Below are 19,424 nucleotides of genomic sequence, written 5' to 3' on the forward strand. Positions count from 1 at the left end.
CAGATGGAAAAAAATGAGGTTCAGAAGGGTTAAGAACTTTGCCTACGGTTAAGACATATCTGAATTCAGATATGCCTGGCTCTAGATTCTGTGCTTTGGAACCATTATTGTAAATATGTGGAACTGATTATATCAAGAGAAGATATAAGCCAAAAATGCCCTTAATATATCATGGGGATTTAGATGATCCTGTGGACAGAAGGATAATATTGCATTTGGGTCTGCTCTGTATTGGCTCTTGTATAGCTATGTCCTTCAAGAATATGACACTGATAGGTGGCATTCTTGTGAGTTAAGAAATTCAAATCAATAAAATGTTTAAAAGTAAAGGATTGAGCTTTGAAAACTAGAAAGAGTATGTCCTTATCTCTGAGCTTTCTGTATCCCAGGATTTGAGCAGCCCAAATCTGTGTATCATTAGGCTGTAATATGATACTCAGCATTTAAGCTGGGCTCCTGAATGAATATTTTCTGTTGGTCGGAAGCCTGAAAGCATGAATCTTAGTGTCTCGGGATACCAAGTGTAGATCCTGACAATGTGATCATAGAGAGCCTCAAGCAACATCCGTACTAAGCATTGTCAGATACCTTGTTCCACTCAGGGCTTTAGTTCCACTCAGGGTTTTTCTTCATTCTGTGTTTTGTCTGACAGTGGTTCAAGTTCTCATTCTGGCTTAGTCCTATCTTTAGACTTGTCCCCCTTTGCCCTAAGACTTCATTTTCTGCTTCATTTATCCTTCAGCCCCCATGCACATACATACTCTTTCCACCAGTCCTACTGTGCAACCAGAGTTGCAGCATCTACAGAAGACCTCCAGATTGGCAGGGACCCAGGATGCTCTGATCCCCACAGGACCTCTCTAGGCCAGTAAAGATTTTGCCGGTCTTTTGACATCCCTTTCAAACTAGTTTGACTTCTGGGAGGTGAAAGAAGCCATTGACAATGTTTAATGGTTATTGGCTAGATTTTATTCTTGGCTGTTATCCAGGATTTTTCATTGGGTAGATTTACAAATGTGTTTGAAATTCACCCATATAAAAATGTCTGTTGAATTTCCAACACCAATAGTAGTGTTATTTCCACTACCAGTAATCAGAAACTTAGAGTTAAAAAGATTCCACTGGTTCTTAACATTATTTAGGTCATAACTATGACCCCATTATTTAGGGGTCATATGCTTCTTTGAGAATCCAGTGACAGCTATGGGCACTCTTCCTAGGAAAAAAGGGTGTGTGTGTGTGTGTGTGTGTGTGAGAGAGAGAGAGAGAGAGAGAGACCACATTTGCACACAGTTTAATGCTGTTCGTGGATCATCTAAAACTTATCTTTGGACCCCAGGATAGAAATCTCCCAGTCTAATCTCCTCATTTTACAGGTAAAAAAGGTAAAGCCCACAGAAGGGAAATGACTTATTCAGGGTTAAGGGAGATAAGCAGGACTAGGATGTGAGCACTGCTGACCAGGCTGTGAAATAGTGTGTGTGTAATCTATCAGCTTTAATGCCTGGCCCAGGGGACACCCAGTTTATATTATATCCATCCCTTCTCTACCCCACCCCTACCATCATATTCATTTCAGTGATTAATATGATATGGGCTGTTTTGAGTTTATATTATGTTCAACTGTTTTTAATAGTAATAATGAAGATGCCTTGCTTTGGTAAAACATGTGTCAGAGAATATTACATTTCTCACAACTTCCTGATACAGAGCTGAATAAGTACTGTTAACTCCATTTTACATGTAAGAAAATCAAAGACCCAAGTAAATTGTTCAGGGCCAAGTGACAAGTGAGTTCCAGCTCTTCTCATGCCGTGAATTCCATTTTGGGGGTACTGGGCTGTCGTCTAATTCTCTTGTTTAAAACAAGCATAAGCAAGAACATGAAGGTCCTTGAACGAATACCCAGACCAGTGTTTCTCAACCTTCACTATCCCTCAGAATCACCTGGGAAACTCCTACAAAATACCCAAAGGTAGGGACTCAGTTGGTCTGGGGTGAGGCTCAGACATCAGTACTTTTCAGAAACTCCCAGGTGATTTAAATGTGCAGCAGCCAAGAGTAAGGAATACCATCCCAGACCTCTTACTTATTTTTTTTTTTTGAACATTTAAAAAAATTTTTTAATTTATTTTTGGCTGCACTGGGTCTTTGTTGCTGCGCGCAGGCTTTCTCTAGTTGCGGCGAGCAGGGGCTACTCTGTTGCGGTCTGCGTGCTTCTCATTGCGGTGGCTTCTCTTGTTGCGGAGCATGGGCTCTAGGCGCATGGGCTTCAGTAGTTGCAGCACGCGGCTCAGTAGTTGCAGCACGCGGGCCCTAGGGCACGTGGGCTTCAGTAGTTGCGGCACACGGGCCCTAGAGTGCGTGGGCTTCAGTAGTTGCAGCACGCGGGCTCTAGAGCATGTGGGCTTCAGCAGTTGTGGCACATGGGTTCAGTAGTTGTGGCTCGCAGGCTTTAGAGTTCAGGCTCAGTAGTTGTGGCACACGGGCTTAGTTGCTCCACAGCATGTGGGATCTTACTGGACCAGGGATCGAACCTGTGTCCCCTGCATTGGCAGGCAGATTCTTAACCACTGTGCCACCAGGGAAGTCCAATGTGATTTTGTTGTTGTTGTTGTTGTTTTTGGCCACACCGCGAGGCTTGCGGGATCCTAGTTCCCCGACCATGGATTGAACCTGTGGAAGTGCAGATTCTTAACCACTGGACCGCCAGGGAAGCCCCCCAGACCTCTTAAAAAGATGGGTTCAGTGCTGCATCATCCCTTCTGGTTGTTGGATGAGAGGCTGTGCTGGTTTTCATGTCTCAGATTCAAACAGAAGGTGGTGTTCCGTGGCTTGTCTTTGAAAGATATTGCAAAGGCATTTGGATGGTGTGCTTTCGGCATTGAGGTGTTTCCTTGCAGTGTATCAGTTACAAGCACGTTTAGAAATAGCTGAGCTCCAGTTGATGTTAGAATTCTCATGGAGCAAAACATGCAATGCAGCAGCCCCCAAACCCCAGAAACACAGTGTTCGAGCCCGTATTGCTCCTGTGCTCATCTCAGCTGCTTTGAATCACTGCAGCTGTGCCATGTGGCATTCAAGAAACCCGGCTTCCCCTAACAGCCAGCATAAGACACAGCTCTTGTCGCGTGTCCCATGCAGAGGGATGGGGTTTCGGGATGGAGTTTCAGCCCCATTGGATGATGAGGCTACCAGTGAACAGCTGTGGTCTTGTAGCCTGGGAAGGTTCCACTGTGTCCTGTTCTCTTTGAACAACAGAGGCTTTTTAAAAGAGAAGGGAAATATACTGCATACTGTCCCAAGGCAAGTTTAAGGCTGGTTTAAGGAGGTTAATTTCTTATTAATTCAAATGTGCTTTGGGTATTTCGGTTTAAAACATGAATGTTTCTCTGCTGAAGAGAAAATGTTTACTTCCCCCCCCCCCCTTTCTTCATACTAGACCTGTAGCCACCCAGATCTGGCTCCCGTTTGCGCTGAGTGATGAAAATTTCCCAGAGCAGGCTTTTAAATGGGGCTTTCTTGCCGGGGGCGGGGAAAGGCAGCCGTCTGCTTAAGGAGGGCCCCCAGAGCCCCTCTGCGTCTTGGAGGAGAAAGCTGCCTCTGTCCGGGGCCATGTGTGACCAGCTCTTTTACCACAGTAGGACCACAGTGCCCTAACTACACTGTGTTCTGCGCGGGGCAGCCGCCTGCATGTACCCACAGCTGGGGTTGATGAGATCAGGTTCCACTCCCCAGAGCCAGAATAATCAGGACAAGGCACAGAGCATTTCTTTGTAGGCCCAGAGGTGGCATGACTGTCTCCCGCCTTGGCTAGGTCAGCGGAGGCGGAGGACCACAGGGTACTCACGTCTGTGTGAGCTGGAATCCAGTGCTGTGGGTCCACGTGTGGGGCACGACTTATGCATCTCAGTCGCTGTGGAGAGTCTGAAGTCATCCTCTCTAAGAGCTTCTGATCTTGTGGAAATAAGATATATACAGAGAGAAATAGCTGGAAAAAAATTACATGTTTGTCTATATTTAGGTGTTCCATTTTGCAGTAAGGATTCCATGTCCATCCCCGACTGCTTCCCCCGTCACCTCAGTGTCATAGACTCCCAAAGTGGACTTTTCACCTCAAACTCTCTCAGAGCTCCAGGCCACATTCCATGTCATCCCGGACACCAGTGCCAGCATGTCTCATCAGCACGGCAATGCATCCAAGTCCCTGCTCATCTTTGCCTTAAACTTGCTTCTCCCTCAGCTTGGTGCCTTGTGACCACCTAGAGGGGTGGGATAGGGAGGCTGGGAGGGAGACGCAAGAGGGAGGAGATATGGGGTTATATGTACATGTATAGCTGATTCACTTTGTTATAAAGCAGAAACTAACACACCATTGTAAAGCAATTATACTCCAATAAAGATGTTAAAAAAAAAAAAAAACTTGCTTCTCCTGTTAATTCTCAGACTCCATCCTCAACTCTTTCAGCACTGTCTATGCAGTTTCCATTTTTATGCCTCCCTTAGATTTTCATCACTATAACTCAAGTTCTGGCTCTTTCATCCTCTGTCTCAAGCCTGGGTGACTAGTTCCTTTTTTACACTTCTTTTAGAGGGTCTGGTGGTGGGCGTGAGAGTCCTTCTTGTTGGCAGGGCTGGCAGTTGGGAGGAAGAGATAGATACAGAGTTGGGGGGAGCCAGGACAAGCTGGAAACTACCAGCCCTTCTGCATTTACCTCTCACCTCAAGGGCAACTGAGAACAAGTTGTAATCCCTCAACATCTCTGCATGTGTATTAATAACTTCTTTTTTCTACTACTCATTTCATATTTCCTGGATACTCAGCAATCCCCTCAGTTGTTTATGGTTTCCAAATCTTTATTCCTGGTTGGGTGACTTCCACTTTCTTTCCTGAAGGTTCTGGAATGGGATTATCAGGGAAGCTGGTGAAGAAATCTCTGGAAAGCTATGAGCTCATTGGCTGGTGGGAGGCTTGAAGCCACTCTTGTTCAGCAGGGCTGTCAGTGGGGAGAAGAACTGGGTCTGGAGCAGCACAGAACAAGGACAGGCTGGAACTCTATGGCACCTCCACGTTGACCTCTCACTGCATTTAACCATGGCAGCCTTGAGTAATGTTTGCTTTCACTTACACCTTCCAGATATTATGCTAATTTCTTCTGTGGCCAACTCCGCTCTGTAACTGCCCTGGGAAGGGAATCTGGGAAATGTAGTTCTAGTTTGGCCAAGTTGACACCACAGAGCTCTACCCTCTTATTTATATTCGTGTTCTTCCTAATAACTGACCCACAAAATGTCCTTGGTACAAGTATGAGGAAGGGATGGGGAGAATGAATATGAGATCCAGCCAGTAAAGGAGAGTGAGGATGCCCTGAAAAAGGGGTAGATCTTTCCTTGGGTACGGTACCTTGTACACGCTACTGCATATGGAATTGTATTACATACGTCTAGGATGAGATTGCTTTCACTGTTGTCTCTGTAAGCAGAAACTACCTCTGTCTTGTTCCCTCTGGTTCCTTGAGGCAGGGACCCAAAAAGGATGAAATGTTTAAGATAGGAGTCTTCAGTTTGGTCTTTTCTCTCCAAACTTCTAAAAAGAACTGGTTCTGGCAAACTAGAGTTGTATACACAACCTGGCTTATTTTGGCTGCTTTATAAAAGACAGAAGAAATATGACCAGGCTGAATACGGCCATCTGGAAAATGTTCCTGGAAGCATTTTTGAATGCCCAGAATGGAAGTCAGCTTTTCAGGGTTAGCCTATAATCACTTTCTTGCATACAGGCTTAGCGAAAAGAGTTTGGTCCTGGCTAAGAATGCAATGGATTAGCATTAGAAGTAAACATTCACAGGCATGAGAGCTGACCTAGAGGGTAGACTGCTTAATGTAGCAATGTCTGGTATGTTCTATAGGGATGGTGGAAAGAAGGAGCCAGTTTTTGTTGGGCACCAGGCTGGGTGCTCTACTAGTTGGTTAATATGTATCATCTCCTCTCATCTTTGTCACAACCCTATGAGCTGGAGATTAGCTATATTTTATAGTTGAGGCTGACAGAGTTTGAATCAGAGCCTCTGGTTGTACAACTAAATGACAGAACCAAAAGCCAGATTAGCCCAGGTCTGTCTGGCTCCAGGGTCCTTGATCTTTCCATTATATCATGGTGCTCTTCAAATCTGTTGATATTATTTTACTTTTCTGGTCCTGAGTTTCTCCATCTGGCTAATCTTGGCGAAATACGTAATCAACTCTGCCAGGGGTTAGGTGTTTCTCTAGGAATGGAGATACTGGAGGGAACCCCAGTCTTCAAATCCACACGTTCTCTGGGACTGGTGTGAGAGGCTTCTAAAGTTGACATGATCCAGAATATGACACACTGGGCCATGCCCTCCGTTTATTGCTAGACTGTGGGAGTTGAGAGATAGAAGGCTTTACTCCTCCAGGGGCTTCCCTGGTGGTCCAGTGGGTAAGACTCCACGCTCCCAATGCAGGGGGCCTGGGTTTGATCCCTGGTCAGGGAACTAGATCCCACATGCATGCCATAACTAAGATCCCGCATGCCGTAATGAAGATCCCACGTGCTGCAACTAAGACCTGGCACAGCCTAAATAAATAAATAAATATTAAAAAAAAAAACAAGAAGGCTTTATTCTTCCAGCCTTTAGCCAAGTCAGTGTGGAACTCTCTTGATCCTTCAACACAAGTTCTTGAATGAGACAGTCCTGAGGAGCCTGGTTGGCAGCTCCATTTCTTGGCCCACAGATTGCTTGGTCCTGAATATAGCACCAGGTACTGATAGAATAAGGAAGGGGTTCTACAGCAGAAACCACAGGCTTGGCTACCCGCCTTGGGAGCACTCAGTTCCCATTAGCCTTCGCAAAGGATGTCTAAGGTTCTTGGTCCAGATATCATGCCCCAAAGGAGGTTGCTCCATGCTCAGACCTATTTATAATCCTTTTACTTTTCCCACCAAAACACTACCAAGTAGATGGTGGCCTATGTATCTCTGCAAAGTACGTACACACACACACACACACACACACACCACACACACAGACATTTTGTTCTTAGCCCAGATCAGAGCAGCACCACCTTGGAGGTAAAATAAATGAAACAAGACTTTGGCTCACTTTTCAAAGCTAGAAAGTGTCATCAGCACACAACAAGTCTCCTCTCATGATTAAAATAATATATTAAAAAAATGCATTGCATTTGTGAAAGCAGTTATAATGCAATTTTTTGTCTGATGAATAACCTTAATGTGTTCTGTATCTCGTTAAGTAATCTATCTGTGAAAATCTTGGAGGGACTTCCCTGGTGGTCCAGTGGTTAAGCATCTGCCTTCCAATGCAGGCGATGCGGGTTCGATCCCTGGTTGGGGAACTAAGATCCCACATGCCACGGGGCAACTAAGCCCCTGCACCACAACTAGAGAGCCCACGCGCTACAACTTCTGAGCTTGCGAGCTCCGGAGCCCGCGCGCCACAGCTAGAGAGAAGCCCGCGCACCGCAATGAAAGATCCCGCGTGCCGCAACTAAGACCCGACTAAGCCAAAAATAAATTAATTAATTAAAAAAAAGAGAAGATCTTGGGTATGTTAACATTACATTTTAGTATAATCCAGAAAAAAAGCATAATAATTTCTGGGTGTCAAATGGCTAATAATCAACATTCTAAGGGCAAACTGCTAATTGAAAGTTTCTTGTGGAGGAAAGAATTTGGGGTCAGGGAGGAAGTCTGACCTTCTGGAGCCTCTTTCCTTTTGGCCGTCACTCCTGTGGGAGTTTAATACATGTGGTCAGAGCATGTCTCCTGCTGTTGGAAGCCCCAGTCTGCAAATACGGGCAATTCTAAGGAACTTCCTGTATCCACAAGGGGCAGCCAAGTCTGTGTGGGGGGAATGGGTAGGAGTGATAATTTGCATATCCCCTGTGGTATAAAGGCTCCCAGGTAACAGATTCCTTCAGTAGTAAAGGAAGTCCAAGGAATCCTGTGGTTATAATGTGCCTGTGCTGCTTCTCTTCGGTGCCTGACCACTTCTTAGAACCTCGGGAAACCACCAGATCAAGAGCATGCTGTCTGTCCTTAGCACAAACAGACCTTGGACGCAGTCCCAGTGCAATCATGAACTGCTTGTAGGAAGGTGACAGAACCACCAGGGTAGGCTACAAATCCTCTATTCAGTCTAACACACGTCCCTAGAGAGAATCGCCAGGAAGGCAAACGTTCATCCTAACTTTGGGAATCCAAGTTCTCTGGACTGAACCTGAGTTCCTCCTATCGCCCCCTCCTTTAAGTGCACCACAATCGCCCCTCCCTATGACTGACATGACACCACCGCCACCCCCGACTGAGCAAAGTGGACCAAGGCTGAGCCTGGATCTGAAACAGACCTTTGGTCGATTTGGGCTGGGAGCGAGCAGATTCTGTTTGAAACCAGCAGGCACTTTGATTTCTCAATTTGCAACAAAAATTCTTGAGTTGCTTTTTGTTGTTGCGGCTGTTTTGTTGTGAAAGAAAGTCATCCTTACACACAGTTGGCTTTCCTTCAAGGCTAATTGTGCAGTCTGTTCTTTGGGGACACCACATAGCCACATAGCATGCTTAAAATGCATAAAGTTTAGAGGAAGACGGTAATTCTCTGGAGAGCGAATCCTGTGTTTATCCAAGCACGGCATCTCTGCCTCCTCCCACACCAGTCACTCTCTAGCCAGTTGCATATTTGGTGGAGAGATTTATGGAACTGAACATACAGCTGCAAATTTTCTTTCTTTTTTTTTTTTTTTTTTTTCCCCAAGAACAGTGTTCTGCTGTCAGGGCTGTTATGCAATAAGCACACACACGCACAACTTATTTACTCCAGGAATGTCCAAAACTCCTAAGTGGTATCCCTTGCTGAATCTGAGTGTGTGGGTAAACATAAAGCATTCTTTGGATGAAAGGAACTCATTCCATAGATGTAACTAACAAATCTTGACTCAGCTTATGTCTCTGTCTAATATTTTGTTCAAGGGCCATCCATGAGTCTAGCTACACTCTACAACTACTTCAGTTCTGAAGCAACTTTGTTAAAGTGAATATCTTAGGGACAGGAGCAGAGATTCTTTAACTGAATTCCACTACTCTGTTTAAGATTATGCTGATTACTTACTGTGGCTCCTGGATGCTCTATCCATATGGGGTTCTCTTGGATTGGGAAAAATTCTCTCTTATCACCCTGTATTGTTTTTTTATTTTTATGGGTTTTTTTTATTTTTCTTTTTAAAAAAATTTTCTTTTGGGATTTCTGTGCTTCCACTGCAGGAGGCATGGGTTTGATCCCTGGTTAGGGAACTAAGATCCCTCATCCCGCATGCCACATGGCCAAAAAAACAAAAACAAAAACAAAAGTTTTTTTCTTTTTCTTTTTTTATTGAAGTATAGTTGATTTACAGTAGCATGTTAGTTTCAGGAATACAGCACAGCGATTCTCTTCCCTTATAGGTTATTACAAAATATTGAGTAGAGTTCCTTGTGCTATACAGTAGGTCTATTTTGGTATCTATTTTGTATATGGCAGTGTGTATATGTTAATCCCAACCTCCTAATTTATCCTCCATTTAAATTTATCCATTTAAAATAAGTATATTTATTTAAAATTTCTTATCTGAATGAATAACTGCAACTTGACATCTATTTCCATTTCCCAAACCAGAACCCAAACTGGCTTTCTGGATGTGGACCCGTGCAATGGTTTGTCTCCCTTTCCACAATCTGCATCCATTGGGCTCTTTTGGAGGGAGAGATTGTGCAGGAAGAGGGACAGAAGAGAAAAACGAATATTTATTTAACATTCACTGGTATTAAACACTGGGCTTAGTACTTAAATCAGATTTGATCTTCATAATAAACACGATCCCCATTTTACAGATGAGTAAAGTATAACTCAGAGAATTTGGAACTTGGCTAAAGTCATATAACTAGTAAATTATAGAAGTGAGAGTTAAAAAAATTTTTATTGCACTATATAAAAAATGTTTCAAATTATTCATGCACATCTCAAACTCTATTACAAAGTAAATTACTAGTGCAACTACTACCTAGGAATTCTAAGACCATGGATTAGTTGTCTACTTCTGAAATTTATATAAATATGATATTGCAGTCATCATATTGGGTACATATCTAAGAGTGAAATTGCTAGGTCATAAGTTATGTGTATATGTTACATTTAACTAGAGTAATTGTTCTATCCTTTATTGAAAGTGGAGCAGAGTAGTCTCCAACTATTATTGAATTGTCTATCCTTTGAATTCTGTGCATTTGGCTTCATGTATTTGGGGGCTTTTTTTGTTCGGCATATACATTTCGTGTTTGTGCTTGATATATATACTTGTTAGGTATATATGTTTATAATTTTTGTATCTTCCTGATGGATTGAACCTTGTACATTGTAAAATGTCCTTTTCTTCAATGCTGACTTTGTCATAAGCCCACGTGTAGGGTTCCAGTTTCTGGACTTTTGATTCTGTTGCGTTGGTCTATGTACCTATACTAATACTAATAATACCACCATCTTATAGACTATAATAATAGACTGTAGCTTTATAATATGTCTTTTAGACCTTTGTTGTTGTTATTTACATATCGAAAACACGTAAGTGCCTGAGAGAGATTCATCTTACACTTCTTCGTTTGTACTCTTCTGAACTTCAGTTTACATATCTAAAACTAATGTCTCCTTTGCAAATGTAACATAAGCAAACTCCTGACCTAGTTCTTGGCACCTAAGTAACCAGTTATTAATAGTAAATGTTGTTCAATCACTAATTAATAGAAGTTATTTTTTCTCATTGAATTTTAGAGCTGAAAGGTGCTTTAAAGTCTCTAATAAATATACATTTTTTTGCAGCCCAAATGATCCGATGACGAACTAATGCTTGGAGAAGTGAAACAGCATGTTCAAAATGATTCAGCTCTTTGGGTGCAGAGCTGAGACTAGAATTTCTCTCCTGACTCCTAATCCAGTGCTTTCTCCATTGCTCTATACTTAATTTACCCTTGGCGAGATCCTCACTGGGGAGGCAGGAAGGAAGGAGAGAATGAGTGCATCCCTGGAGATACACTTTTTAGGAAGTCTGGTTTTGCTGTGACTAAGCCAAGCTTTATAGACAAGTGAAGGGTGCCTCACACTGAACTTGGCAACACGCATGCTGTGTTGATCACCTGATACCAACTTTCTCACCCACCTACAGAAGACAGATGGTATATTGAATCTTCTGCTGTCCTGTTTCTATTGTGAAGCAAAGATTGCAACAACAAAAAGGGAATGTGAATGGAATTGGTAATGCCAGTTAAAGGCACAGATTAGGTGATGTAATCACCATGACAAATGGTGTGCCTTGGGGGAGTTTGCTGGCTGAATTATATGCAGCATTGTTACCAAGGGTAATTATACAATCCTCTATTTGTGTTATGTCCTTCTTCGTGGAACCTTTAAAATCTTCATTCAGGAATCATTAACATTCACCTCACTCTAGCAGAAGAGTTATAAATAAACATGGTTTTTAAACTTTGGTTGAGGATAATAAGACCTGCCAGGTCTAGCCCAGATGTAAAGATTAGCCTGAGTTATTCTTTTTTTTTAATTTATTTATTTAATTAATTTATTTTTTGCTGCGTTGGGTCTTCGTTGCTGTGCACGGGCTTTCTCCAGTTGCAACAAGCAGGGGCTACTCTTCGTTGCAGTGCACGGGCTTCTCATTACAGCGGCCTCTCTTGTTGCAGAGCGCGGGCTCTAGGCGCTTGGGCTTCAGTAGTTGTGACACGCGGGTCTCAGCAACCGTGGCTCGCGGGCTCCAGAGCGTCAGCTCAGCAGCTGTGGTGTATGGGCTCAGTTGCTCCGTGGCACATGGGATCCTCCCGGACCAGGGATCAAACCCGTGTACCCTGCACTGGCAGGCGGACTCTCAACCACTGTGCCACCAGGGAAGCCCAGAGCCTGAGTTATTCTTAAAAGTAAAAAATGCCCCCTTACCATTCTCCATCATTTTCTTCCCTGATAATGATGATGATGAAGTGAGCATTATTCCATTTTTCAAGGATCATAGAAGGAAAAATCAAATGCAGTGTTCTTAAGAAACTTCATTGTGTGTGAGAGGTGCTTAGATACCATACTGAGGTGTTTATCATGTGGTGTCAGTGCCAATTTTAGGGGAGCTGATGATCTATTACTTAGGAGGCAAGGTAGCCTAGGGCTTAAGTATACAAGTTTGGAGTCAAAATCTGGGCTCCACCACTTACTAGCTTTGTGAACTTGGGCCAGTTACTTTATTTCTCTGTACCCTCGACTGTGAGATGTAAATAATAATAACAATAATAATAATAATCATACCTGCCTTATAGGGTGTGTTGGGAATTTTAAATGAGATTACACATGTAAAGAACTTTGGAAAAATATTAGGTGGTCCCGTTAGCAATTAGAGCACTGCCCATGCTGATTGGCAAGTTGTAACCTGAGAAGTGGTCCAGGAATATGGATCAAATGGCTAGGCTTTCCCAGGGTGGATAACAAAGAAAAGAAATTAAAAATCATCCATGAAAAGATAGTTCTCTATTTAAATATTTATGCTATTGCTTTCACAGCCTCTTATGTCAGATTATGAAAGCCATGGTGTATGATTTGGAGCAAGGTTTAAAGAAATAGGAACAATCAAAATATACCTTTTTTCGTAATAAACTTCAGCAGCTTTCAAATATTTCTTAATCTACTCATGACTTTTGTTAATCTGGTCCAACCTCCATCTTCTTTTACTTTGGATACTTTGGCTGTCAAAAAGCCTCAAGCTTCATTCTCAGCAGGTCTGGTTGTGGACTGTATTTGCCACATTAACAGTTGACATTGGTGGCTCACACATGGCTTTAAAAATATGTGTGGTAACATGGCAGCAGGTTTGGTTATTTGGGGTATTGCATTTTGAGCAATTTGGATATTATCTCTGATAATAGTTCTAAACTTAAGCATTTTATACATTGTTATTATTAATTTTAAAGTCTAGAAGATAGCAAAATTCGGCTCGAAAAATGAAATAGACTTCAGGCAAGTAATAATTATAATAAAATCTGAAATGTCAGCCCCCTTCTTGTATTTGAGGTGGTTAATTCTCAAACCATAGAATGTATTATCATAATACTAACAGGAATGGGATGAGCACATAAACTAACTTTTGGTACAAAAAATTCTGGTGGATACTTTATAGCATTGGTTTTTCAACATTGTGCTGTAGCAGGATCACCTGATATGCTTAATGAAAGTGCAGATTCTTGGGACCCACCCCCTGAAAAGTCGGATTTGGTAGGTCTTGGGTAAGATCTGAGAATTCACATTTTCAACAAGCCCTCAAAGGTGACTTATGTTTGGACTACAGTTTGAGAGCCACTGTTTTATATTTGGATATGCTTTTCACTTAGGCACGGAACAGTGAAAATGGTTTAAATAATGTTGACTGAATGTGTAGCTGAAACTTCTAACATGTAACTGGCTCAGAATAAGCTTCCTCATTAATTAGTGCATTTCCTGTCATAAGTAGCATTCAAGTAAGATAGGTTGGTTGCCTGGCAGGGATTTGTAGAGGAGAGTTCTACTTTTAGTGGGAGCTCGATTAGGGTGATCTCTAGAATACATCTGAGGGTTCTACTTGATTAAGAATTTAAGTATTAACTTGCCCTTAATATCTTGGTTCTGCTTTCTGTATCATTTGATTGGACAAGCTTCCGTCTCCTACTCAGCCCTTCCTAATTATTGTCTGTATCTGTCTGGATCTATCATTTTTCTCCTTATGACTCTTTCTGTCTCCGAAATTTTATCCGCCTTGGTCTCTGTCTTGCTAAATGTTTTATTATTTTCAGGGAAAGCCTGAAGCAGCCTTACCTTCCAATCCTTCTTTCTCCTTCAAGATCAGAAAGAAAAAAAAAAAAAAATAGAGAAAAGCTAGAGTGGCTTTCACATGAATGCAGCCATTTCAGGGATGCAAGTGACTTGGTGAATACAGATTTCCATGGCAGTGAGAAGACACTTAGGTAATCATAGGTGTAGTGTTTCTCCTCAATCTCACTCCCACTTTGGTTGAAACAATCAAATGACTGTGATGGAACTCCAGCCATACAAGAACTGATGTGCAATTGCATCATCCCACAGGCGCTCAATCTGTTCAGAGGGTTAGTGTACATCTGCCAGCACTGGCTCAGGGAGAGGAATTAGAGGCAAGATTATTTAGTCGCTTTGGCTCCTTATCAGGAAGAAGCCTGGAGTTCAGCCTAGGTGTTTATCCCAATGTGATCATACCCTGAAACGTATGAGTCCTGCCTCCCTCTTCTTGTTAACTCTTATTGGACCTACTCTGGTTTTTAGGCCTTTTCTTCACTGCCCGGATGCTCAGAGACATCACTTACCCATGACTTATGAAGGCTTGGTTCTTCCCTTTCATTAAGGATAATGTCCTCTACATCTCTTCTTTCTAAAGTGAAGGTACCCTCCTTTTTGTAGGAGACGAGTTCAGAGCAGCTATAGGAGCTCATGACAGCTCTTTTCAGCGAACTTGGGACATGAGGAAATTGCATTCAAATCTTTGAAAACAAATCTGAGAAAGATAATTATAAGCAGAAGAAAAGCATCACAACCTCACTCGAATTCTCATTATCCCCTCTGGGTGGCATCTAAGTCCCCCACCCCAGATAGGAGGTAATAGGTATCTAAGGTAGGTCTATTCAGAGGTCATCACATGTTCTGTGTGTTTTGCTTTTTAATATAGTAGAGAAATAATTTTCCCCCAGGCCGTGTGCTTCCTGTTGTTACTTGGGTGTTGATTTTCAGAACATAGAGTACCATAGGTGCTAATTCAAAGTCCATTAAAACTGAATACATTACATAGTAATACCTGCATTTCTAGATCATTTTGCACATTTTTAGTAACAGGATATTAGAACTGCTGGAACCACAGCAGTTGTTGGGACCACTTAGGGAGAGATGATGTCTTTCCAACAGCCTGACTCTAAAATTACTACCTTGAATATAAGCATGATGAGTGTTTGAATGGCCTTTTTTTTTTCCTTGCCTCATTCAAGGAAAAAAAATTGAAATAAATGTCTCAATTTACATATTGTTGAGGATTTCAAGTGACACAAAAAGCAGCCCAACCTTAACTGAGTAAAAACCTTCTTAATGAAGTTGGAAGAGCCTAAACATCAACACCACAAGGTATTTGAGCGAACCCAGACTGTTTAATTAACAGTTAAAGCCAAGAGAGAAAACACTTGTTTTCCACTATTCTCTGCATTCCTCAGAACTTGCATATTGTACTTTATAAATTTGTATTTATGTCAGGCTATAGAGTCATGGAGTTCAAATTCCAGATGAGGCACTTAGTTGTGTGCCCTTGAGCAAATAACTTAACCTCTCTGATATTCAGTTTGTTCTTAAGGATTGTATTGATGAGCATGGGTTGCCAATGACAGAAACCAGCTATCATTAAAAAAAAGAAAGAAAAAGAAATTGATTAGAAGGATGTCAAGAATGTAAGGGAATCAAAGGCAGGTCTGGAGAACTAGAACATGACCTATGATGGGGTTCCATCCTGATAAACCCATTGTAAATTGAAAATATCTGTAAGTCAAAAATGCATTTAATACACTTAACCTAGGGAACATCATAGCTTAGTCTATCTTATTTTAAACATGCTCAGAACAGTTATATTAGCCTACAGCTGGGCAAAATCATCTAACACAAATCCTGTTTTCTAGTAGAGTGTTGACTATCTCTTATAATTTATGGAATACTGTATTGAACGTGAAAAACAGAATGGTTGTAAGTGTATCGATTGTTTACCTTGTGATCGCCTGGCTGAGTCGGCGCTGGGACTGGCTTCTTTCGCTTAGCAGAATGTTTTCCAGGTTCAGCCGTGTCGTAACATGTAGTCGGTTCCATTCTATTGCTGAATAATATTCCATTGTATGGATATACCAAACTTTATTTCCCCTTTCATCAGCTGTTAAACATTTGGGGTCCATCAGTTTTGAAGCACCAAGCCTTCCTCTCTTAAGCTCTCTCTCTGGTGGCCCCAGATCAGGGATCACAGACTCAAATGTCTCTCAGCTAGGTGTAAGAAAAATAGGAAGTGGTGAGGACCACGGCAAACGAGAGAACGTGTGCCCATCTAGAAAGGGCAGCCCCTATGGAGCCATTGCCAAGTGGCCATCCAGGCCTGGTATTGTTAGATCTTCAGATTGTTCCAGAGAAGCCAGAATCTAGATTTTTATGTGAAAATTTTCTAATTTTTAAATGTTGGTCAATTGAAACCAACACTATGTGGGAGAGAGAGAATACAATTCTGGTCGAGACTAAATGCTACAGGTGATCCCTGAGTGATGCAGAGACATCTCATCTTCGGGAGCCTGTGAAGGGTTAGCTGGAGTGTGAGCTTACCAGGCAACTTCTGCACTCTCCTTGGGCAACACAAAAAGGCTGTTCATCCCTTTGGAGAAAAGAAGGACCCGTCTAAAGTCAACACTCTGGATTGGGTGGGGGTGGAATTCCTCTCATTCTTTGGCTCAAGAGCATGCTGGAGTAGAAAACACAAAACTCCAGCAAGTGTCTACATTGAATTTGTGCTAAATTGTCCTGCAAATTACACTTGTAGCCTGTTTCAGGGTGGATTCGGACCTGCATGCGTGACCTTGATTCTGACTACGACTTCAACCATGGTTGAGAACTGCTGATTCTGTACGAGATGTGCTCTGATGGAAAAAAAAAAAAAAAATGTGCCCTCAATTCATGGTGACAGATTTGTGGAAACGGGAAAAGAAAAACAGAGGTCGGTGTCCTTATGTAGAACGACACCATAGTATTATAAGTTGGGGAGTGGAAAATATTGAGGCTTCTGACAACAGCGAGTGTTTATTGAGTAAATAACCACTGTGCTTGCCACTGTCCACTTTCCATTCTGTTTTGCACGTGACCTTGAAAAAAGTGGGTATTTTTAAAGGGAAAGAAGTTCATTGAAGCTAGTATTGGTGTAGGGCTTGATATTTGCAAAAAGGTTTTCAATTCATTAATTTGAACCTGTGAGGATAAGCATTTTTACCTGACTCTCTTTTGTAAATGATGTTATTGAGGCATAGAGGCAAATGACTTTGTTAAGATCATTCAGGGAATTCCCTGGCAGTCCAGTGGTTAGGACTCCTCGCTGTCACTGCCTAGGGCCTGGGTTCGATTCCTAGTCAGGGAACTAAGATTCCCACAAGCTATGCGGACAAAAAAAAAAAAAAAAAATCATCCAGCAAAGGAGCCTAGGACTTAAATCCATATCATTGGATTCCAAATCCTTCATCTTTTCCACAGATTCACAGCTGCCCTTTTAATACGTTCCACTTTTGGTTTATCTAAGTAATAGGTACAGATATCTTTAGACCTAATACAGTATTTTATGTATTTTATTTCATACTTACATTTAAAATATAACATGTAATTTATATTTCATATTAGTTATATTTTATATTTGTTATATTTGTTAATACAGTGTCTGAGTTTCTATTGATATTGCCCACTCAGAAAACAATAAAAGGAAACAGTGATTTTCAAGTGTTTTAGTATTTTCACATTCTTTGTGTTGTCAACAGTAAATTTATTAATAAATAATTGGGAGCAGGTGTGCACCTTAATTCTTAAGACATTACACTTAAAGAAGTATGATGATGAGAACAACAGTTATGGGACACATTGTTACCGAATTGGTTGGACGGACCCTCACTTGGGCCCTGGCCCTGGCCAGAACCCCCTGCCTCTGCGGGGAAGGTTCTTCGTCCGTTCGGATTCCACAGCCAATAACAAAACCAACGCTGAGACAGAAAGAGCACAAGCTTTATTCAGAGGCCAGAGAATGGAGAATCGGGAACTTAGTTTGCAAGTCACCTTCTCACCAGACTTGGGCTGGGATACCTCTGATATAGAGGGGAGGGGTTAGGGGGAGGGAATTCATTACTTCTCTGAAAACAGGGGTGTAGTTTGCTCAGAACTGGGGCAACATCCCTTTTCAGTCCTAATATGGATTCCTCTCGTTGTTGTCATGGCAATTGTCAACTGTCATGGTATTGGTGGGTGTGTCATTTAGCATGCTATCGTATTACAAGGAGCGTATAATGAGGTTCAGCGTCTGCTGAAGGTCAGGTCTTCTGCCATCTTGGATTTGGCTGGTTCTAACCAGTTCTGGTGGGTTCTTGTTTTTCTCTTCTGGTGGTTTCCTATGAGATAACGATGACACTTCTCCACAGCTGCAGCTTATGTTCCCTTAAGGAAGGGGGTGGGTTAGAGCTCGAAGCTAACAGCCATGAAAACAACTTTATTAACTTAATCAACCTCAGCCATCTCCTTTCCTCCCCCTCTCTCCAACTTCTGTCCCTTCCCTTTTGTCTTTTCTTTTTTTTCTTTAATTAATTAATTAATTAATTTTAATTTTTGGCTGTGTTGGGTCTTTGTTGCTGCGCGTGGGCTTTCTCTATTTGCCGCGAGTGGGGGCTACTCTTTGTTGAGGTGCGCGGGCTTCTCATTGCAGTGGCTTCTCTTGTTGCGGAGCACAGGCTCTAGGTGCATGGGCTTCAGTAGTTGCAGCACGCGGGCTCAGTAGTTGTGGCTCGCAGGCTCTCGAGCACAGGCTTAGTAGTTGTGGCACATGGGCTTAGTTGCTCCACGGCATGTGGGATCTTCCCAGGCCAGGGATCGTGTCTCCTGCATTGGCAGGTGGATTCTTAACCACTGCGCCATCAGAGAAGTCCCCTATTTTCTTATTTTCCCAATAAATGAAGAAATAATTTATAAGAAGCCAGAAATCCTTCAGGCTCAATCCTAATTGTGCTTTTTTTGCTTAATACATTATTCATTCGGTTCATTCAACAATGAATATTTATTGATTATTTTATTCATCTCCTATTGCTGCTGTAACAAATTAACAAACTTGGTAACTTAAAACAACGCAAATTTATTATAGTTCTGGAGTCAAAGGTCTAAAATAAAGGTATCAGTAGGTCTGCATTCCTTCTGTAGGTTCTGAGGGGAGAATCCATTTCCTTACCTTTTTCAACTTCTAGAGGCCACCTGCATCCCTCAGCTCCTAGCCCCTTCCTCATATCACTCTTGCTTCTGTTGTCACATCTCCTAATTCTGCCTGTGACTTTTTTGTCTCCTTCTTATAAGTACCCTTGTGATTACATTGGGCCCACCTGGATAACCCCTATGTTAAAATCAGCTGATGAGCAGTCCAGTTCCATCTGCAACCTTAATTCCTTGTTGCCATGTCAACTAATATATTCACAGGTTCTGGGAATTAGGACATGGACATCTTTGGGGGTTGGGGGTATCATTCAGCTCACCACCAGTGCCTACTGTGTGCCAAGCACCTTA

The 19,424-nt window shown here is 42.1% G+C and overlaps 1 protein-coding gene across 3 annotated transcripts in view; it reads left to right on the forward strand.

The window, feature by feature from the left end:
• DEPTOR (DEP domain containing MTOR interacting protein) overlaps positions 1–19,424 on the forward strand; it is a 174,106-nt gene that overhangs the window by 125,682 nt on the left and 29,000 nt on the right. Inside the window, exon 9 of one of the 3 annotated variants that reach the window (XM_061171369.1) lies at positions 4,025–4,243. The exons of the other annotated variants lie outside the window; for them this stretch is intronic. Coding sequence (XP_061027352.1) covers positions 4,025–4,093 — 69 coding nt within the window. The 3' untranslated portion in view covers positions 4,094–4,243. Of the gene's footprint in view, positions 1–4,024; positions 4,244–19,424 lie in introns of those variants that run through there. 3 annotated transcript variants of the gene reach the window in all.

This window comes from Eubalaena glacialis, chromosome 17, assembly GCF_028564815.1.
Source record: "Eubalaena glacialis isolate mEubGla1 chromosome 17, mEubGla1.1.hap2.+ XY, whole genome shotgun sequence".
NCBI lineage: Eukaryota > Metazoa > Chordata > Mammalia > Artiodactyla > Balaenidae > Eubalaena > Eubalaena glacialis.